The sequence below is a fragment of the Tiliqua scincoides genome, chromosome 6 (genome assembly GCF_035046505.1).
Source record: "Tiliqua scincoides isolate rTilSci1 chromosome 6, rTilSci1.hap2, whole genome shotgun sequence".
Lineage (NCBI taxonomy): Eukaryota > Metazoa > Chordata > Lepidosauria > Squamata > Scincidae > Tiliqua > Tiliqua scincoides.
In genome coordinates, this window is record NC_089826.1 from 86,107,356 (window position 1) to 86,123,263 (window position 15,908).

At 47.3% G+C, this 15,908-nt stretch overlaps 1 protein-coding gene across 5 annotated transcripts in view; it reads left to right on the forward strand.

Moving 5' to 3' along the window:
* The first annotated feature begins 10,319 nt into the window (after nucleotides 1–10,319).
* ATXN10 (ataxin 10) overlaps nucleotides 10,320–15,908 on the forward strand; it is a 69,142-nt gene continuing 63,553 nt past the window's right edge. For all 5 annotated transcript variants that reach the window (XR_010794679.1, XM_066632653.1, XM_066632652.1 and 2 more), the window contains exons 1-2: nucleotides 10,320–10,443; nucleotides 12,234–12,425. Coding sequence is in view for 4 of the 5 variants with exons in the window: in XM_066632653.1 (XP_066488750.1) it covers nucleotides 10,322–10,443; nucleotides 12,234–12,425 (314 nt within the window). In the remaining variant the exon portion in view is untranslated. The remainder of the gene's footprint in view (nucleotides 10,444–12,233; nucleotides 12,426–15,908) is intronic.

Below are 15,908 nucleotides of genomic sequence, written 5' to 3' on the forward strand. Positions count from 1 at the left end.
GTCAACTTAGTTAGTGGGTTGCAACTATGAATTCTGTGGAATTTCCAAACAAGCAGGACGTCTTGAACATAGTACGTATAACATGTGCAAAATAGTTAAGACAAATCTCTTAAGGGTCCAATCCTATCCAACATGCCAGCATCCATGCAGCTGCAATGCAGCCCTGAGGAAAGGGAACAAATGTTCCCTCACCTTCAGGAGGCCTCTGTGACTGCCTGCCCACTGCAGGATGCAGTGCACACCCCACTGGAATAGCTGCATTGGTGCTGGAACGTTGGATAGGATTGGGCTCTTTGTTTTTCAAGCCAACAGCATATAAATGTGCGGGCAGCTCTTGCAAGTGATGTTTTCTTCAGATATTATTTGAAGAGGAGACAAAAGACTTTTCAAAAGGCCCCTTAAAGACAAGCCAATTCACTGTTTCTTCCTTTACAAACAAAAACAAACGAGGAAAAGTGTTCTTAGGAGAAACTGTATGCTTTTCTTTAAGAGGGTGCACTTTAGATCAATGATAGACTAAAATCTGTATGATGTTGGGGTTACTAAGGTAACAATGCATTTTTATGAATACCAAAGCAAACAGATGAATGAACCCGGAGTCAATCATTAATGCATATTGCTGGTTTTTGAGCTTGACTAAAGTGGTGTAGTGATGTACTTCCTCTTTATTTGATATTACAAATGGTGTTTTTTTTTTAAATTTAAAAGCAAACACTTAACTCTCTTTCTCACACACACATACACACACAGAGAGAGTTGAATCTTCCAATATTATCTATACAATTATAATTAAATAGAAATGGATAACTAACTAATAGATAACTAACTAATAGAAATAATTAAATAGAAATAGAAATGTGAGGACTGGATCTTGCCTTGGCATTTACTGGTCTCAAATGTGACAATCACGATTTTCATCATCTCTTGGATGAACTTGGAAGAGGTAAAATATAAAAAGAGAATTTATTCAAAAATGCAAGGGTGGGGTTGGAGAATAAGTGGAAGAAAGGAAAAACAAAGAGGCTTGGAAAATGGCTAAGGCATTAGCAATAAACAGGTATGTGTCTTACCAAAAAACACAAATGAAACTAGTAGTTGGCAACATTCAGTCTCGAAAGACTCTGGTATCGCGCTCTGAATGGTGGTTCTGGAATAGCGTCTAGTGTGGCTGTAAAGGCCGATTCGGGAGTGACAATCCCTTCCACACCGGGAGCAAGTGCAGTCTGTCCCTGGTCTGTCTCCCTGGCTATGGGCCTTCCTTCTTTGCCTCTTTGCCTCAGACTGTTGGCCAAGTGTCTCTTCAAACTGGGAAAGGCCATGCTGCACAGCCTGCCTCCAAGCGGGCCGCTCAGAGGCCAGGGTTTCCCACCTGTTGAGGTCCACTCCTAAGGCCTTCAGATCCCTCTTGCAGATGTCCTTGTATCACAGCTGTGGTCTACCTGTAGGGCGCTTTCCCTGCACGAGTTCTCCATAGAGGAGATCCTTTGGGATCCGGCCATCATCCATTCTCACGACATGACCAAGCCAACGCAGGCGTCTCTGTTTCAGCAGTGCATACATGCTAGGGATTCCAGCACGTTCCAGGACTGTGTTGTTTGGAACTTTGTCCTGCCAGGTGATGCCGAGGATGCGTCGGAGGCAGCGCATGTGGAAAGCGTTCAGTTTCCTCTCCTGTTGTGAGCGAAGAGTCCATGACTCGCTGCAGTACAGAAGTGCACTCAGGACACAGGCAAACTTAAAAGCAAAAACAATTTCCTAACTTGTTTAGATTTTACTGTTCCCTAAATGGGTGCTTTAAGTCAGCTTAAAGTATCCATCATACCTCTCTTGTCCCAAAAACCCAGATGAGAGTGTTGATCTCTGAAGAAGCCAAGTCGGAATACACTCAAGCATCCTTGGGCTTGATCTTAAGACTCCTAATGTTGATGAGACCACTGGGCCATTTTATTGGATCATGAACAACTACCTGGGCATCCCTGTTACATGAAAATCCCCTTTTGCCTTTTAGTTGTGATTTTTTCTCTATCTGGTTATGTACTATGTACTAAAATATGCAGGTTAAACCTCAGCACACAGGCCACAATCAGGTCAAGTCACAAGTGTACACAACCTCCACCTCCCTGTGATTACACATTATAGAAGGAAGTCTGGCATCTTAAATCCACCTCCCTATGGTCATCATTGTTTAAGTGTCTCCTACATTATTGTTTTAACCCATCCTCCTACATTACTGTATTCATTGTATTGTTTTAACCCAATCACTGCTTAAGTACTGTATGCAAACCTGAACTGCCTTCTGTGTGTTGTTGCCCCCATCTAGGAAGCCAGCCATTAGTCCCCATTGAATTTTGCTGATAATCCTTTCACACACTCCAAGCACCCTGCTGGTAGTAAGCCTGCGATACCATCCAGCTCAGTCTGTCTGAAAACCCTTTTTAAGAGAGGGCTTCCCCTCACATCTCTCTCTCTCTCTCTGGCTCCCCCTCCAAGGACACAACATATCTGTGTTGTGTCAGAGGGTCCTCCACACAGGACTCTCCCCCCCATCCAACTACTCTACAAGACTGGTAACTATCTGGCGTCTGGAACTTTTTCCCTTCTCCCCCCCTTTTTCTCCCCTTCTCTCCCCTTCTTTAGTTAGCAACTGGGTTTGGCAGACCAGGGACCCCTAAAATCCTTCCCTACAACCTTTCCTTTTTCTAATTTCCTCAGATGCACCAAATACTTTTTACATGCAACCACCATGAAAGCTAGGTACACTGGATTCAAGCATTAGGACCAAGAAACATACACTTATCCATGTGCATTATGTTTACCTTTGTGCTTTTGAAATAAAACTATAATCTTTTATTAAAAGTTATCTTTCAGTCTCCTCTTTAAGCAAAAGGGAATTTCTCTGCGTTACGCCATCTTGTTATCCAGCCTGCGATCCTGAGGTTCCAATAAGGGTAGTGTAATAATTCCCCCCTAAACAAAACAGCCCTTTTGGTAACATCCCTGCCTGCCTTCTGAGGGGTCAGCTGGGCTGGAATGCCCAATTTGTTGGTGCTTGGCAATCCAGAAGGTAGACTAGCGGAGGTTATTGTCCTGGCTGGCTCTGTATGAAGAAGACAAGGAGACCACAAAACAATCTTTGTGCTTGGCAAGGCAGTCTTTCTGCAATGGTACTGATTTCAAAGTGTCTCAGGGAAGCCTCTTTCTTATTTCATGATGAGATAGGGATAAGGTACGGGTTCCCAAAATGTGTGTCCCAATGATTTAGGGCAGGGGTTTTCACAGATGATAAACTGCACCTGCAGCAGTTCCCTCCTCTACACAATTGTTAAAGGTCCAGGAGACCTAAAGCTGAAAGGTTCCACTCCTGCCTTAGGGCATCATGGCACATGTCCTTGGTGGCCCTTCCTACCTGTTCCCTTGGGTGCTGCTATCTTGGATCTCACAAAATTTCACAGATTTGGGCATCACCATCCTGCATCTCATGAAACCTCACAAGATCCCAGGTGGCAGCCCCAGGACTTGCTGGGAAAAAGAGGCTGCAGGGGCGTCATAACCCAGGTAAGTTTAGGATCCACGGGGATAAGAGAAACAGATAGGGAAAAAGAAGGGAACTCATTCATCACACACATGAACACAGAGAGACAAAATTAAAGTATGGCTGGAGATTTGCCCTTTGGGTGGTAGAATATTTCTGCTCTCCCTCATGTGCGAGTCCCCCAAACCATACATGGTATCTTTGCCACACTATGTCAGTGCTGACAGTTCAGTGAACAGATGCTTTCTGTGAGTAATTAGCCTTCAAGCAGCATGAATGGGCTAGTTTTCCAAAGAGTAAATTTTAGCTGACAAATTAGACAGATTCCCTAAGGCAACGGCTATGCAGAGTTGCCATCCAGAGTTGCACTTAAAAAACTTGATTTATAATAGAGTCCTATTTTCTAGGCACTCCTTTGTTCAGGAATGAAGTTTAGATTCTCTACTATGTCTTAGAAACTCTACTTAGCATGATTGCAAAATCTTGTATGTATTTCTCATTTTAAAAAAAATTACAATGGCTATGCTACCAAATTTAGGCTGCAATCCTATACCCATTTTCTTGGGAATACACCCACTGAACACAACGGGACTTACTTTTGAGTATACATGCTCAGAAGGCACACACTATTAACAGTTAATTATTTAATAGTTAATAATAATATTAACTAGTTTATAGTTAATTATTAACTATTAACTATCCAGAATTGCAGTGTGGATTCCGAGCCAACAGGTCCACCACTGATATGGTCTTCTCCCTTAGGCAACTGCAGGAGAAATGCAGGGAACTACGGCAGCCACTCTTTATAGCCTTCATAGATCTCACAAAGGCTTTCAACCTGGTTAGCAGAGACGGCCTCTTCAAGATTCTCCCCAGGATCAGATGTCCACCCAGGTTCCTCAGCATCATCAGATCTTTCCACAAGGACATGAAGGGCACTGTTGTCTTTGATGGCTCCACATCAGACCCCTTTGACATCTGAAGCGGAGTGAAGCAGGGCTGTGTTCTTGTGCCAAGCTTGTTTGGGATTTTCTTTGCTGTCCTGCTGAAGCATGCCTTTGGAACTGCAACAGAAGGCATCTATCTCCGGACCAGATCAGACGGAAAGCTCTTCAACCTCTCCAAACTGAGAGCAAAGTCCAAAGTCCAGCTGAAATGTCTGCGTGACTTCCTCTTTGCCGACGATGCAGCTATCACTACCCACTCTGCCAAAGATCTCCAGCAGCTCATGGATCATTTTAGCAAGGCCTGCCAAGATTTTGGACTGACAATCAGCCTGAAGAAAACACAGGTCATGGTTCAGGACATGGACTCACCTCCCTGCATTACAATCTCTGTGCATGAACTGGAGGTTGTCCATGACTTTGTGTACCTTGGCTCAACGATCTCTGACACTCTTTCTCTCGATACTGAACTAAACAAGAGCATGGTAAAGCAGCTACCACGTTTTCCAGACTCACAAAGAGAGTCTGGTCCAACAAGAAGCTGACGGAACATACCAAGATCCAGGTCTACAGAGCTTGCGTCCTGAGTACACATCTGTACTGCAGCGAGTCATGGACTCTTCGCTCACAACAGGAGAGGAAACTGAACGATTTCCACATGCGCTGCCTCCGACGCATTCTCGGCATCACCTGGCAGGACAAAGTTCCAAACAACACAGTCCTGGAACGTGCTGGAATCCCTAGCATGTATGCACTACTGAAACAGAGACGCCTGTGTTGGCTCTGTCGTGTCGTGAGAATGGATGATGGCCGGATCCCAAAGGATCTCCTCTATGGAGAACTTGTGCAAGGAAAGTGCCCTACAGGTAGACCACAGCTGCGATACAAGGACATCTGCAAGAGGGATCTGAAGGCCTTAGGAGTGGACCTCAACAGGTGGGAAACCCTGGCCTCTGAGCGGCACGCTTGGAGGCAGGCTGTGCAGCATGGCCTTTCCCAGTTTGAAGAGACACTTGGTCAACAGTCTGAGGCAAAGAGGCAAAGAAGGAAGGCCCATAGCCAGGGAGACAGACCAGGGACAGACTGCACTTGCTCCCGGTGTGGAAGGGATTGTCACTCCCGAATCGGCCTTTTCAGCCACACTAGATGCTGTTCCAGAACCACCATTCAGAGCACGATACCAGAGTCTTTCGAGACTGAAGGTTGCCAACACACACACATGCTCAGAAGGCACACACTATTAACAGCTCAATCCTAACCAGGGCTTATGTGGCCAGTCGTGAAATCTACCACGGTAGGACCCAGACATTTCTCAATTAACTGCATTTAATTGCTCTGCCTTTCATGCCAGAAAAACCTACTCATAGTACAACCACATAGCTGGCCCAAACTGGTGTGCCAATCTACCTGCAAATTCTGCAGCCTCCCCATGTGAGAATTAGCCCCCCCTTGCAAGCACCAGAACCCATGGCTGTACACACATGCGCACACAATTTGGCTCCCTCCTTTTTGTTGATTGACATGTGTAGTAGCTGACAAAAGTGGAAGTGGTGGGATGGTGGCGGGAACTTGCACTAAAATGGCAGTGGCAACAGTTGCTTCCTCCTACTTGGAGCAAAAGTCCATATCTTGTTGTCTTTGAGTGCTCCCTGAGGCTTCTGATGAGCCACTGTGAGATACAGGAAGGTGGACTAGATGGGCCATTGGCCTGATCCAGTGGGGCTCTTCTGGTGTTCTTATGCTCCTCCAGTTCTGCTGCCACAATCCCTGGCATTGGAGGCAGCCACTCCCTGCCCCCGACTTGTCACTCACTCACTCACTCACTCACTCACTCACTCTCCTTTCTTATCTTTTCCTTTCTCTCTCTTCACTGTGCTGCTGCTTTCAAACAGCGCAGCAGAGTGAAGATGGAGCAAAAGGTAAGAGGCCAGGTGCAGAGCACTGCCTGTGTCTACCCACTACTCAAGACAGCCTGCCTGGCCTTACTTCATCAATGGGCCAGACTGGCCAGGCAGCAACAGCATCCTTTATCATATAAGGAAAAAGGGAGGCAAAACCCATTTTTTTTCCAGTGTGAGTAAAATGGGAAAGAGGAATGGAGCTACTCTCCATGTCTGGGTGTGATTCAGTGAAAAGCACAGATGGGCTAGTTCAGCATTTAAACTGTGGGTCAAACCCACTTGGTGGGTCATGACCTGATTTCTGGTGGGTTCCGCAGAGCCTCCAATGAAAACAAAAGTGATGGAAAGATCAGATAACTTATTGCCTCAAGCCTTGAGGCTATTCAGAAAGGAAATAGCTGCTAACCGCCCCGCAAATAGCTGAGCTCCTGCAGTTTGCAAGTTTGTGTAAATATAGGGAGATAAATGTTTGAGTATCTTTTTTCTGGTGTGCTTTTTTGTTCCAAGTTTGTCAATGACAGAGTGGGAGCAGGTGAAGGCTGGGTCACATAACGAAGCCCCTCAAGCCTTGAGGCTATTCATTAGGGCTGACTCATTATAAGAAGTAGATCAAGTTTTATTTTTTTTGTTGCAAATAAATAAATAAATAAAACATTTCTTTCTAGATCATTTTTAAAAAAATCTCATAAAGCTAGGTGGGTCCCGACAGAGTGTCATTTTAAAAAGTGGGTCCCAGTGCTAAAATGTTTGACAACCACTGGGCTAGTTTTTAAATGCCTACATTTTGCTGCCACAGTGGCTCCTTAATGGAGGTGAAAACCCAGCTCTGTCATGAAGATGTAGCCTCGCATCAATCCTATATGTGTGAGGATTAAATGCAACACAGTCCCATCCCGGGCCAATGATTGATACTTATCTCAGCCTTGGACAGCAACATGAGCTCTCCGCTTTGTTTATGCTTTGGCAACATCTGAATGTCTTTTTGTGTTCATAAAATACGAAGGAGCTGAACTGAAGGAGCGAATGGGGGAGGCGTTCATGATGTGGGAGGGTGAGATGGAAGAGGGTGGCAAAAGCACAGGACGAGGCATGCATGGGTGAAAATCCTGCAATGAGGTCATCCTTGATTCAAGTTCAAGCAGCTGAGATATTTTTGGCTTGGGTGCGGGAGCAGCAGCAGCTGTGAAATGTGTGGAATGTCACCTATGAGAAAGGTGTGGGAGGGCAGAATTACACTTCAGAACAATACTGCCACTGAACGAGCTTTACGCCAAGCTAGGCCATCGGTCCCTTTAGCCCTCACCGCCTGTCACTATGCTATCTGTGGGCTTAGGCGGAGAATTTTCCCAGTCCTGATAACTTTGCAACAAGGAATAGTGTGAACCAAAGCTGCAACCTTCTGCATGCCACAGCGATTTTCAACCAGTGCCATGAAAGATCTGCAGGTGTGCTGCAGGAGTTTGGAGCACAGCGGATGAAACCTGTTGGAAAACTCTTCCAGGTTCGGCAGTTCTGTTTCTAAGCACCTGTCTGTAGTAACAAATTGTCTGTTCCTCTGCCAGCTGAGCAAGAGATTGTCAGGGTAGGGGGTGTGGTTTGGAGGTTGAGCCATTGCCTTGCAACCTATGTGCCTGGGGTCCTAGAAGGGGTTGGGATCACTGATATCAGGGAAAAAATTCCTGACTATGGGATAATTGGATATCAAGAAAAATTCCTGATGGTAGAGGCCTTTCAGCAGTGGAACAGATTGCCGAGGGAAGTGGTGGACTCTCCCTCACTGGAGTTCTTCAAGCAGAGGCTCGACAATCATTTTTGGAGATGCTCTAGGACAGTTGTTCTCACACATTTAGCACTGGGACCCACTTTTAGAATGAGAATCTGTCAGGACCCACTGGAGGTGATGTCATGTCCAGAAAGGACATCATCAAGCAGGAAAATTGTTAACAATCCTAGGCTGCAGTCCTGCCCGCACTTACCCAGGTCCCATTTACTATCATTGTTAAAAGAATAGACATACTAGCTTGTTAAAAGTACAGGTCTTTAACATTTCCCCAAATGCAGTCACATACCAGGGCAGCATCAAGTCTAAGCTATTAAAAATGAAATACTGAAATGAATGGGGACCCACCTGAAATTGGCTCACAACCCACCTAGTGGGTCCCAACCCACAGTTTGAGAAACACTGCTCTAGGAGGATTTTCTGCTACATGCAAGAGTTGTACTAGATGACGTATTAGGTCGCTTCCAACTCTATGATTCTATGAATGATGCAGTGGGGTAGCTAGAGGGGGTGCAAAGCACTAGGTCAGGAGTGTCAAACATAAGTCCTGGGGACCAGAAGCGGCCCATGGAAGCTTTATATCCGGCCCTCAGGCTCTCAGCTGCTGAGGTGTTACTGCTATAAGGGCAGCCCACATGAAAATTGGGCTTTCCCATATCTTGAAATATGATCAAGATTTGCATATTTTCTCTTCTGTCATTTGCAGCTAATGAGTTCCTAAGTGAGAAAAAGTGCTTATTTTTGGTTTTGAACTGTTTAATGACATCACTTCCTGCCTGATGACATCACTTCCGGCCCTCAGCAGGCATCATGAATGCTCTTCGGCCCTCAATATGAAAGAGTTTGACACCCCTGCACTAGGTTCTGCAGGGAGACTCACTGCAGTGTGCAATCACCTGAGACCCCTCTCTGCGGAGCCATTTGGAGCAAATGCCTCCATTTTGCTCCCCCTACCCAGAATTGCTTCGAAGGGGAGGGGCCCCTTGCCCACCTCAGTGAGGCTCCCTGTAAAGCGGAGGCAGCTCCCTTTTGGAGCCATTCCGGGTGGGGATGGGGAGCAGAGTGGAGGCCTTCACCTCTTCTCTGGGTCTTCTCTGGCATTTGCCTGTTTTGCTCCCCGTCTGGAATGGCTCCAAAGGGGAGGGGGAAGGGCTGCTTGCACAGTTGGACGCGGTGCTTTGCGCCTCCTCTAGCTATGCCGCTTGGTGGGATCAGTGCTGGGTCCTGCATTTCCTGCTTAATTTTTTGAAGACTTCTATTTATTGGGGTCATGGCACAGAAAAGGTTGAAGACCTCTGCCCTTCAGCTCTCACTCTACACGGGCCAGAAGGGCAGGTGGGCATTCTGCAAATGCTGTTTGCAGCACCCACACGCCACACCGCAGTGGCGTAGCTAGAGGGGGATCGCTGCGTTTTACAGGGAGCCTCACCGAGGTGTGCAACGGGCCCCTCTCCTTCGAAGCCATTCTGGGTGGGGGGAGCAACAGGGAGGCATTCACCCCTAATGGCTCCAAGGGGGGTCCCTTGCATGCCCTGGTGAGGCTCCCTGCAAAACTCAGTGCTTTGCCCCCCTCTAGCTACGCCATTGGGAGGGATCAGGGATGGGTCTCCCATCTCACTATTTTGCATTCACCTCCGTTTTGCTCCCCCACCCAGAATGGCTCCAAAGGGGGAGGGGTCCCTTGCACGCTGCGGTGAGGCTTCATGCTTTGCCCCCCTCTAGCTATGCCACTGGGGGGATCAGGAATGGTCCCATCTCTTGGGGTGCAAAGCACAAAGCTTGGCAGGGAGCCTCCCTGCAAAATTTAGTGCTGCGGTGGGGATCCCTGCAAAACTCAGTGCTTTGCCCCCCCCGGCTATGCCACTGGGTGTGTGGGCGCTGCAAGAGTAAAAGGGAGTACGTAAAGTAGCTGGAGGGGGGGGACGGAGCAGACCCCCCCGCCGGGAATGGCTCCGAAAGGAGGGGCCGCTCGCCCACCTCCCCACCAGCTGAGTGCTCCGCCCTCCTCCAGCTACGCCACCGAAGGGAGGGGCTCAGTGCCCGGAGCCGCAGACTCCGCCCACCGGCGAGAGAGCACCGCGCAAGCCCCGCCTCCCTCAACTGGGCGGGGCCGGCGCGCGATCCTGTGGGCGGGGCCGCGCGCGCGCGTCATCGGTCGGCGAGGATGTCGTCGGTGGAGCTGCGCGCTCTGGCAGCGCGGCTGGGGGTGGAGGGGGAGGAGGCGCTCCCCGGTTGCCTGGCAACCGTGCGGCGGATGGAGGGCCTCCTCCGCGAGGAGGCGCACAGGTGAGGGGGAGCGGGGGGGAGCGGCTCGTCACGTGTGGACTCCACGCCGCGTGTCTTCCTCCTGCGGCCCTCTCAGTGCCCGCCTGCCTCCGGCTCTCAGCTCAGGCTGCAGTCCCAGCCACGCTGCCCTGGGAGTGAGCCCCATTCACTGTCATGGGGCTTACTCCTGAGTAGACAGGGCTCTATCCTGACCACACTTACCTGGGAGTAAGCCCCACCGACTGTACTGGGCTTACTTCTGAGTAGACGGGGCTCTATCCTGGCCGCACTTACTTGGGAGTAAGCCCCACCGACTGTACTGGGCTTACTTCTGAGTAGACAGGCCTCTTCAGGGCTCTATCCTGCCCACGCTTACCTGGGAGTAAGTCCCACCGACTGTACTGGGCTTAGTAGACGTAGGCCTAGGATTGGGCTCTTAAGGGCTCTATCCTGGCCACACTTACCTTCTCCGATGGCCTCAAATCACTCGAGAAGCAGGATCTAAAGAACCACGAAGTGAGTTCTGTGCATCGAAGGGACCTTTTAGGTTCTTCTTTTCTCACTAGTATCCTTCCATGCTGCAGGGCAAAATGCTTTTGAAATTAAGGGGTATTTTAAAAATAGTTTGTAGTGTGTGAAAGAGCTTTGGGGCTTAGGTGGTCAAAGGTAAAAAGTCAAAAAATTTTCTGGACTGGCACAAGCTCTTTTGTGAGCCTGAGCAACATCTTGGATTTTGGTCAATATTTGAGCCCCAATCTTCAGAATGGGTCGTTGTTCCCCCACATTGCCCATATTGCAGTCTTCCTGCCTGTGGTCATAGGACAGTCACTGAGCAGAAACGTTCTTGGCTGATGCTCTGATCCTCACTGCAGCATAGCAGAAAGGGCAGAGTTTGTAACTTTCGTGATAACACCCCAAACCATTTTTTGAAATGATGGCACAATCCTAACTCCATATGATGGTGCAAGGTGTAAACGTAGCTACTGCTGCATCCGCAGGGAAATTATGGCCTCTGGAGGCCTCTTTGAGGTAAGGGAACATTTGTTTCCTTGCCCTGTGGTTTCTGTAGGTCAGTTTGAACATGCGTTAGCATGATAGGTGCAAGTCCACATTAAACTGCAGGCAGATCAGGGCTGGGGAAGGTGGTTAGGATCAGCAGCCACTGAACTCACCCCCTTCCTGGGCCCTACCTGCCTTCCCACACCAACACTGCCCTCTTCTTCCCTCCCCCCCCCAACCTACCTTAGATGGCAGATCTTTGGCTATCTGCTGGCGCCTGGGAGGGCACTCTAGCCTGTCCACCGGGGGCCAGGCAGCGCACACCATTGGTGGCTGTTTTACAACAGCTATAACAGTCCTCGTTGGTGCAATGTGTGTTCAGCTGGTGGCCAAACAGCATAGGAGTGGGCTGGAAATAGTGCAGAAGAGCAAATTTAATTAATTCATATGCTTCCTACCAAATATAAATTCTTACCTTATGATTCTTTTGGAAGGCCAAAGCTTTTAAGGGCTTATTTAATATGTTCTTATTTTTAGAAAAGTATCAGAAGTCATGACTAATAGGAAAGCTTTGAAATATAGTCTGCTCAGTCCATCCACCATTCCTCCCCCCATTTTGTTCAGAAGCCAGAAAGAGAAGGGTTAATCCTGAGCTACTCAGAACTGCTCCAATATGCTACTAGTTTGGCAAAATGTCTTGAATTATTTTTCTTCTAGTAAGAAGACATCCTTATTGGTGTAAACCGAATCTTTCTTTTTATGCAAATGATGTAGTCCTACATTGTTGACTCTGTGTCTATTTTTTGTTTCAGAAACATGGCAGATGAAAGCATATTCCAGAAGCTCTTGTACATTTTGAGGAACGCTTCCTGTGAAATTGGAGTTGCCTGCAAGGGCACCAGTAGTCCGGCTCATCTAGATTCATGCTTGCTGCTATTGACCGAATGTTTCAGATGCTTGCGGAATGCCTGCGTTCAGAGTGTCGATAATCAGAACATGATGAGGTATAGTTGTCACTCCCAGGCACTCTCTTGCATGTTTTTTTGTTTGTTTCCTTAAAAATGCTTAAGGGCCCAATCCTACCCAATTTTCCAGTGCCCGTGCAATTATGCAAGTGGGGCATGCACTGCATCCTGTTGTGGGGAGGTGGTCACAGAGGCCTCCTCAAGGTATGGGAACATTTGTTCCCTTACCTTGGGGCAGCATTGCGGCTGCACCAGTGCAGGACAATTGGATAGGTTTGGGCCCTAAATTGCTTAAGCAGTAATTTTGTTTCATCCCACTGGTTATCTTCATCTAACCATTTATTTATTTAAAAATCTGTTCTTGTTATATAGCATGCTGTCTTGTACTAAGTCAGACTCTTGATTTGTCTAACTGAGCATTGCTGAGCCGTGGCCCTCCAGGGGTCCCAATAGGGAACCCAAAGTGGCTAGCAATACAGAAATACAAAATAATCAAGATAATGACAAAATAACATAAGGAAGTACTACATTAATAGAACCAGATGGTTGGTTGTTAATTCTCTCTCTCTCTCTCTCTGCCACTGGAAATTTTATAGTGATGGGCCTACAGGTTTCCTAAGGAGCATTCCTAGAGCAAGGGTGTCAAACATAAGGCCCATCGGCAGAATGTAGCCAGAAGCAGTTTATCCTGCCCACATTATAATTGGGCTGTCCTACCTTGATAATTGGACTGTCTTATCTTGAAAATATGAACAAGATTTGCACTTTTTCAGTGCTGGTGTTACCACTTTCTGAAACCAAGCCCTTCAAAACAATTGGAGTCATTTCAATGTAGTGTCTCCCTGTGAGGCAGTTCCAAAGGTTATCTGACTAATGGTATCAAGTGGGGCTGAGAGGTTCAGAGGAATCAATAGGGTTGCAATCCACAGTGCATGTTTTTCAGAAATTTCAGCTATAATTCTTAAAGTCACCTAGTTGAAATATGGTTGGCAACCTTCAGTCTCGAAAGACTATGGTATAAGCCTACAGCACCCGGTATTCCCAGGCGGTCTCCCATCCAAGTACTAACCAGGCCTGACCCTGCTTAGCTTCCAAGATCAGACAAGATCAGGCATCTGCAGGGTAATAGTTGAATTTGCTGCAAATATCCATTATCATCGCCTACTGTATAATCTATCTATACTAATAGTGAATTAGAATGGGCTGAATGCCTCTCACTTTGCAGATTGAGGCTGCATCTGAAATGTGCTTACCTGGGAGTAAGTCCTACTGAACATAGAGAAACTTACTTCTGAGTAGACTTGCCTAGGATTGTATTGTGAGGACACACAAACAAAAGGTAATGGTATCTACAAACAGAGCCCTCCACAGATACATGCAAATAGATATATTTACAAATTAAAAGAAAAGGGAAAACACAGTCTCGGATGGTTTAAGCATGTTCAGTGGCTCCTAGGAACTATAGAGTGCTGAGCTATCAGTTGGAGAAAGAGCAGCAGAGGAACTCAACGAGTGGGACAGGGAGAGGAAAATAGGGCTTTAGTGTTGGGGAGGTGCAACATTTTGGTTCCAGTTCCACTTGTAAGAACATAAGAACAGCCCCACTGGATCAGGCCATAGGCCCATCTAGTCCAGTTTCCTGTATCTCACAGTGGCCCACCAAATGCCCCAGGGAGCACACTAGATAACAAGAGACTTGCATCCTGGTACCCTCCCCTGCATCTGGCATTCTGACATAGCCCATTTCTAAAATCAGGAGGTTGCACATACACATCATGGCTTGTAACCCATAATGGATTTTTCCTCCAGAAAATTGTCCAATCCCCCTTTAAAGGCATCCAGGCCAGATGCCATCACCACATCCTGTGGCAAGGAGTTCCACACGCCGAGTAAAGAAATATTTTCTTTTGTCTGTTCTAACCCTCCCAACACTCACTTTTAATGGATGTCCCCTGGTTCTGGTGTTACGTGAGTGTAAAGAGCATCTCCCTATCCACTTTATCCTTCCCATGCATAATTTTGTATGTCTCAATCATACCCCCCTCAGGCGCCTCTTTTCTAGGCTAAAGAGGCCCAAACGCCATAGCCTTTCCTCATAAGGAAGGTGCCCCAGCCCAGTAATCATCTTAGTCGCTCTCTTTTGCACCTTTTCCATTTCCACTATATCCTTTTTGAGATGCGGCGACCAGAACTGGACACAATACTCCAGGTGTGGCCTTACTATCAATTTGTACAAGGCATTATAATATTAGCTGTTTTGTTCTCAATACTTTCCCAGTTTGAAGAGACACTTGGCCAACTGTCTGAGGCTAAGAGGCAAAGAAGGAAGGCCTATAGCCAGAGAGACAGACCAGGGACAGGCTGCACTTGCTCCCAGTGTGGAAGGGATTGTCACTGCTGAATCGGCCTTTTCAGCCACACCAGACGCTGTTCCAGAATCACCTTTCAGAGCGTGATACCATAGTCTTTCGAGAGCGAAGGTTGCCAACAACTTTTTCTAATGATCCCAAGCATAGAATTGGCCTTCTTTACTGCCGCCGCACTTTGGGTCGACACTTTCATCGACCTGTTCACCACCACCCCAAGATCTCTCTCCTGATCTGTCACAGACAGCTCAGAACCCATTAGCCTATATGTGAAATTTTGATTTTTTTTGTCCCAATGTGCATGACTTTACCCTTACTGACGTTGAAACGCATGTGCCATTTTGCTGCCCATTCTGCCAGTTTGGAGAGATCCTTCTGGAGCTCCTCACAATCACTTCTGGTCTTCACCACTCAGAAAAGTTTGGTGTCGTCTGCAAACTTAACCACCTCACTGCTCACCCCTGTCTCCAGGTCATTTATGAAGAGGTTGAAGAGCACTGGTCCTAGGACAGATCCTTGGGGCACACTGCTTTTCACCTCTCTCCATTGTGAAAATTGCCCATTGACACCCACTCTCTGTTTCCTGGTCTTCAACCAGGTCTCAGTCCAGGAGAGGACCTGCCCTCTAATTCCCTGACTGTGGAGTTTTTTCCAGTAGCCTTTGGTGAGGGACCATGTCGAATGCCTTCTGAAAGTCCAGATATATAATGTCCATGGGTTCTCCCGCATCCACATGCCTGTTGACCTTTTCAAAGAATTCTAAAAGGTTTGTGAGGCAAGACTTACCCTTATAGAAGCCATGCTGATTCTCTCTCAGCAAGTCCTGTTTGTCTATGTGTTTTGAGATTCTGTCTTTGATTAGGCATTCCACCATCTTACCCAGTATAGTTGTTAGGCTGGCCGGCCTATAGTTTCCCGGGTCCCCCCTCTTTCCCTTTTTAAAGATCGGCGTGACATTTACTATCCTCCAATCCTCTGGCACTGTGGCCATTTTGAGGGACAAGTTGCATATTTTAGTCAAGAGATAATGTAGTGGTTATACCTATAGTGAACGTGTGTAGTTGGTTGCTAGCAAACTAGGGCCACCACAAAATCTGATCTTGGTTCTACATATTCTAGGCCAGGGGTGCTCACACTTTTTTGGCTTGAGAGCTAC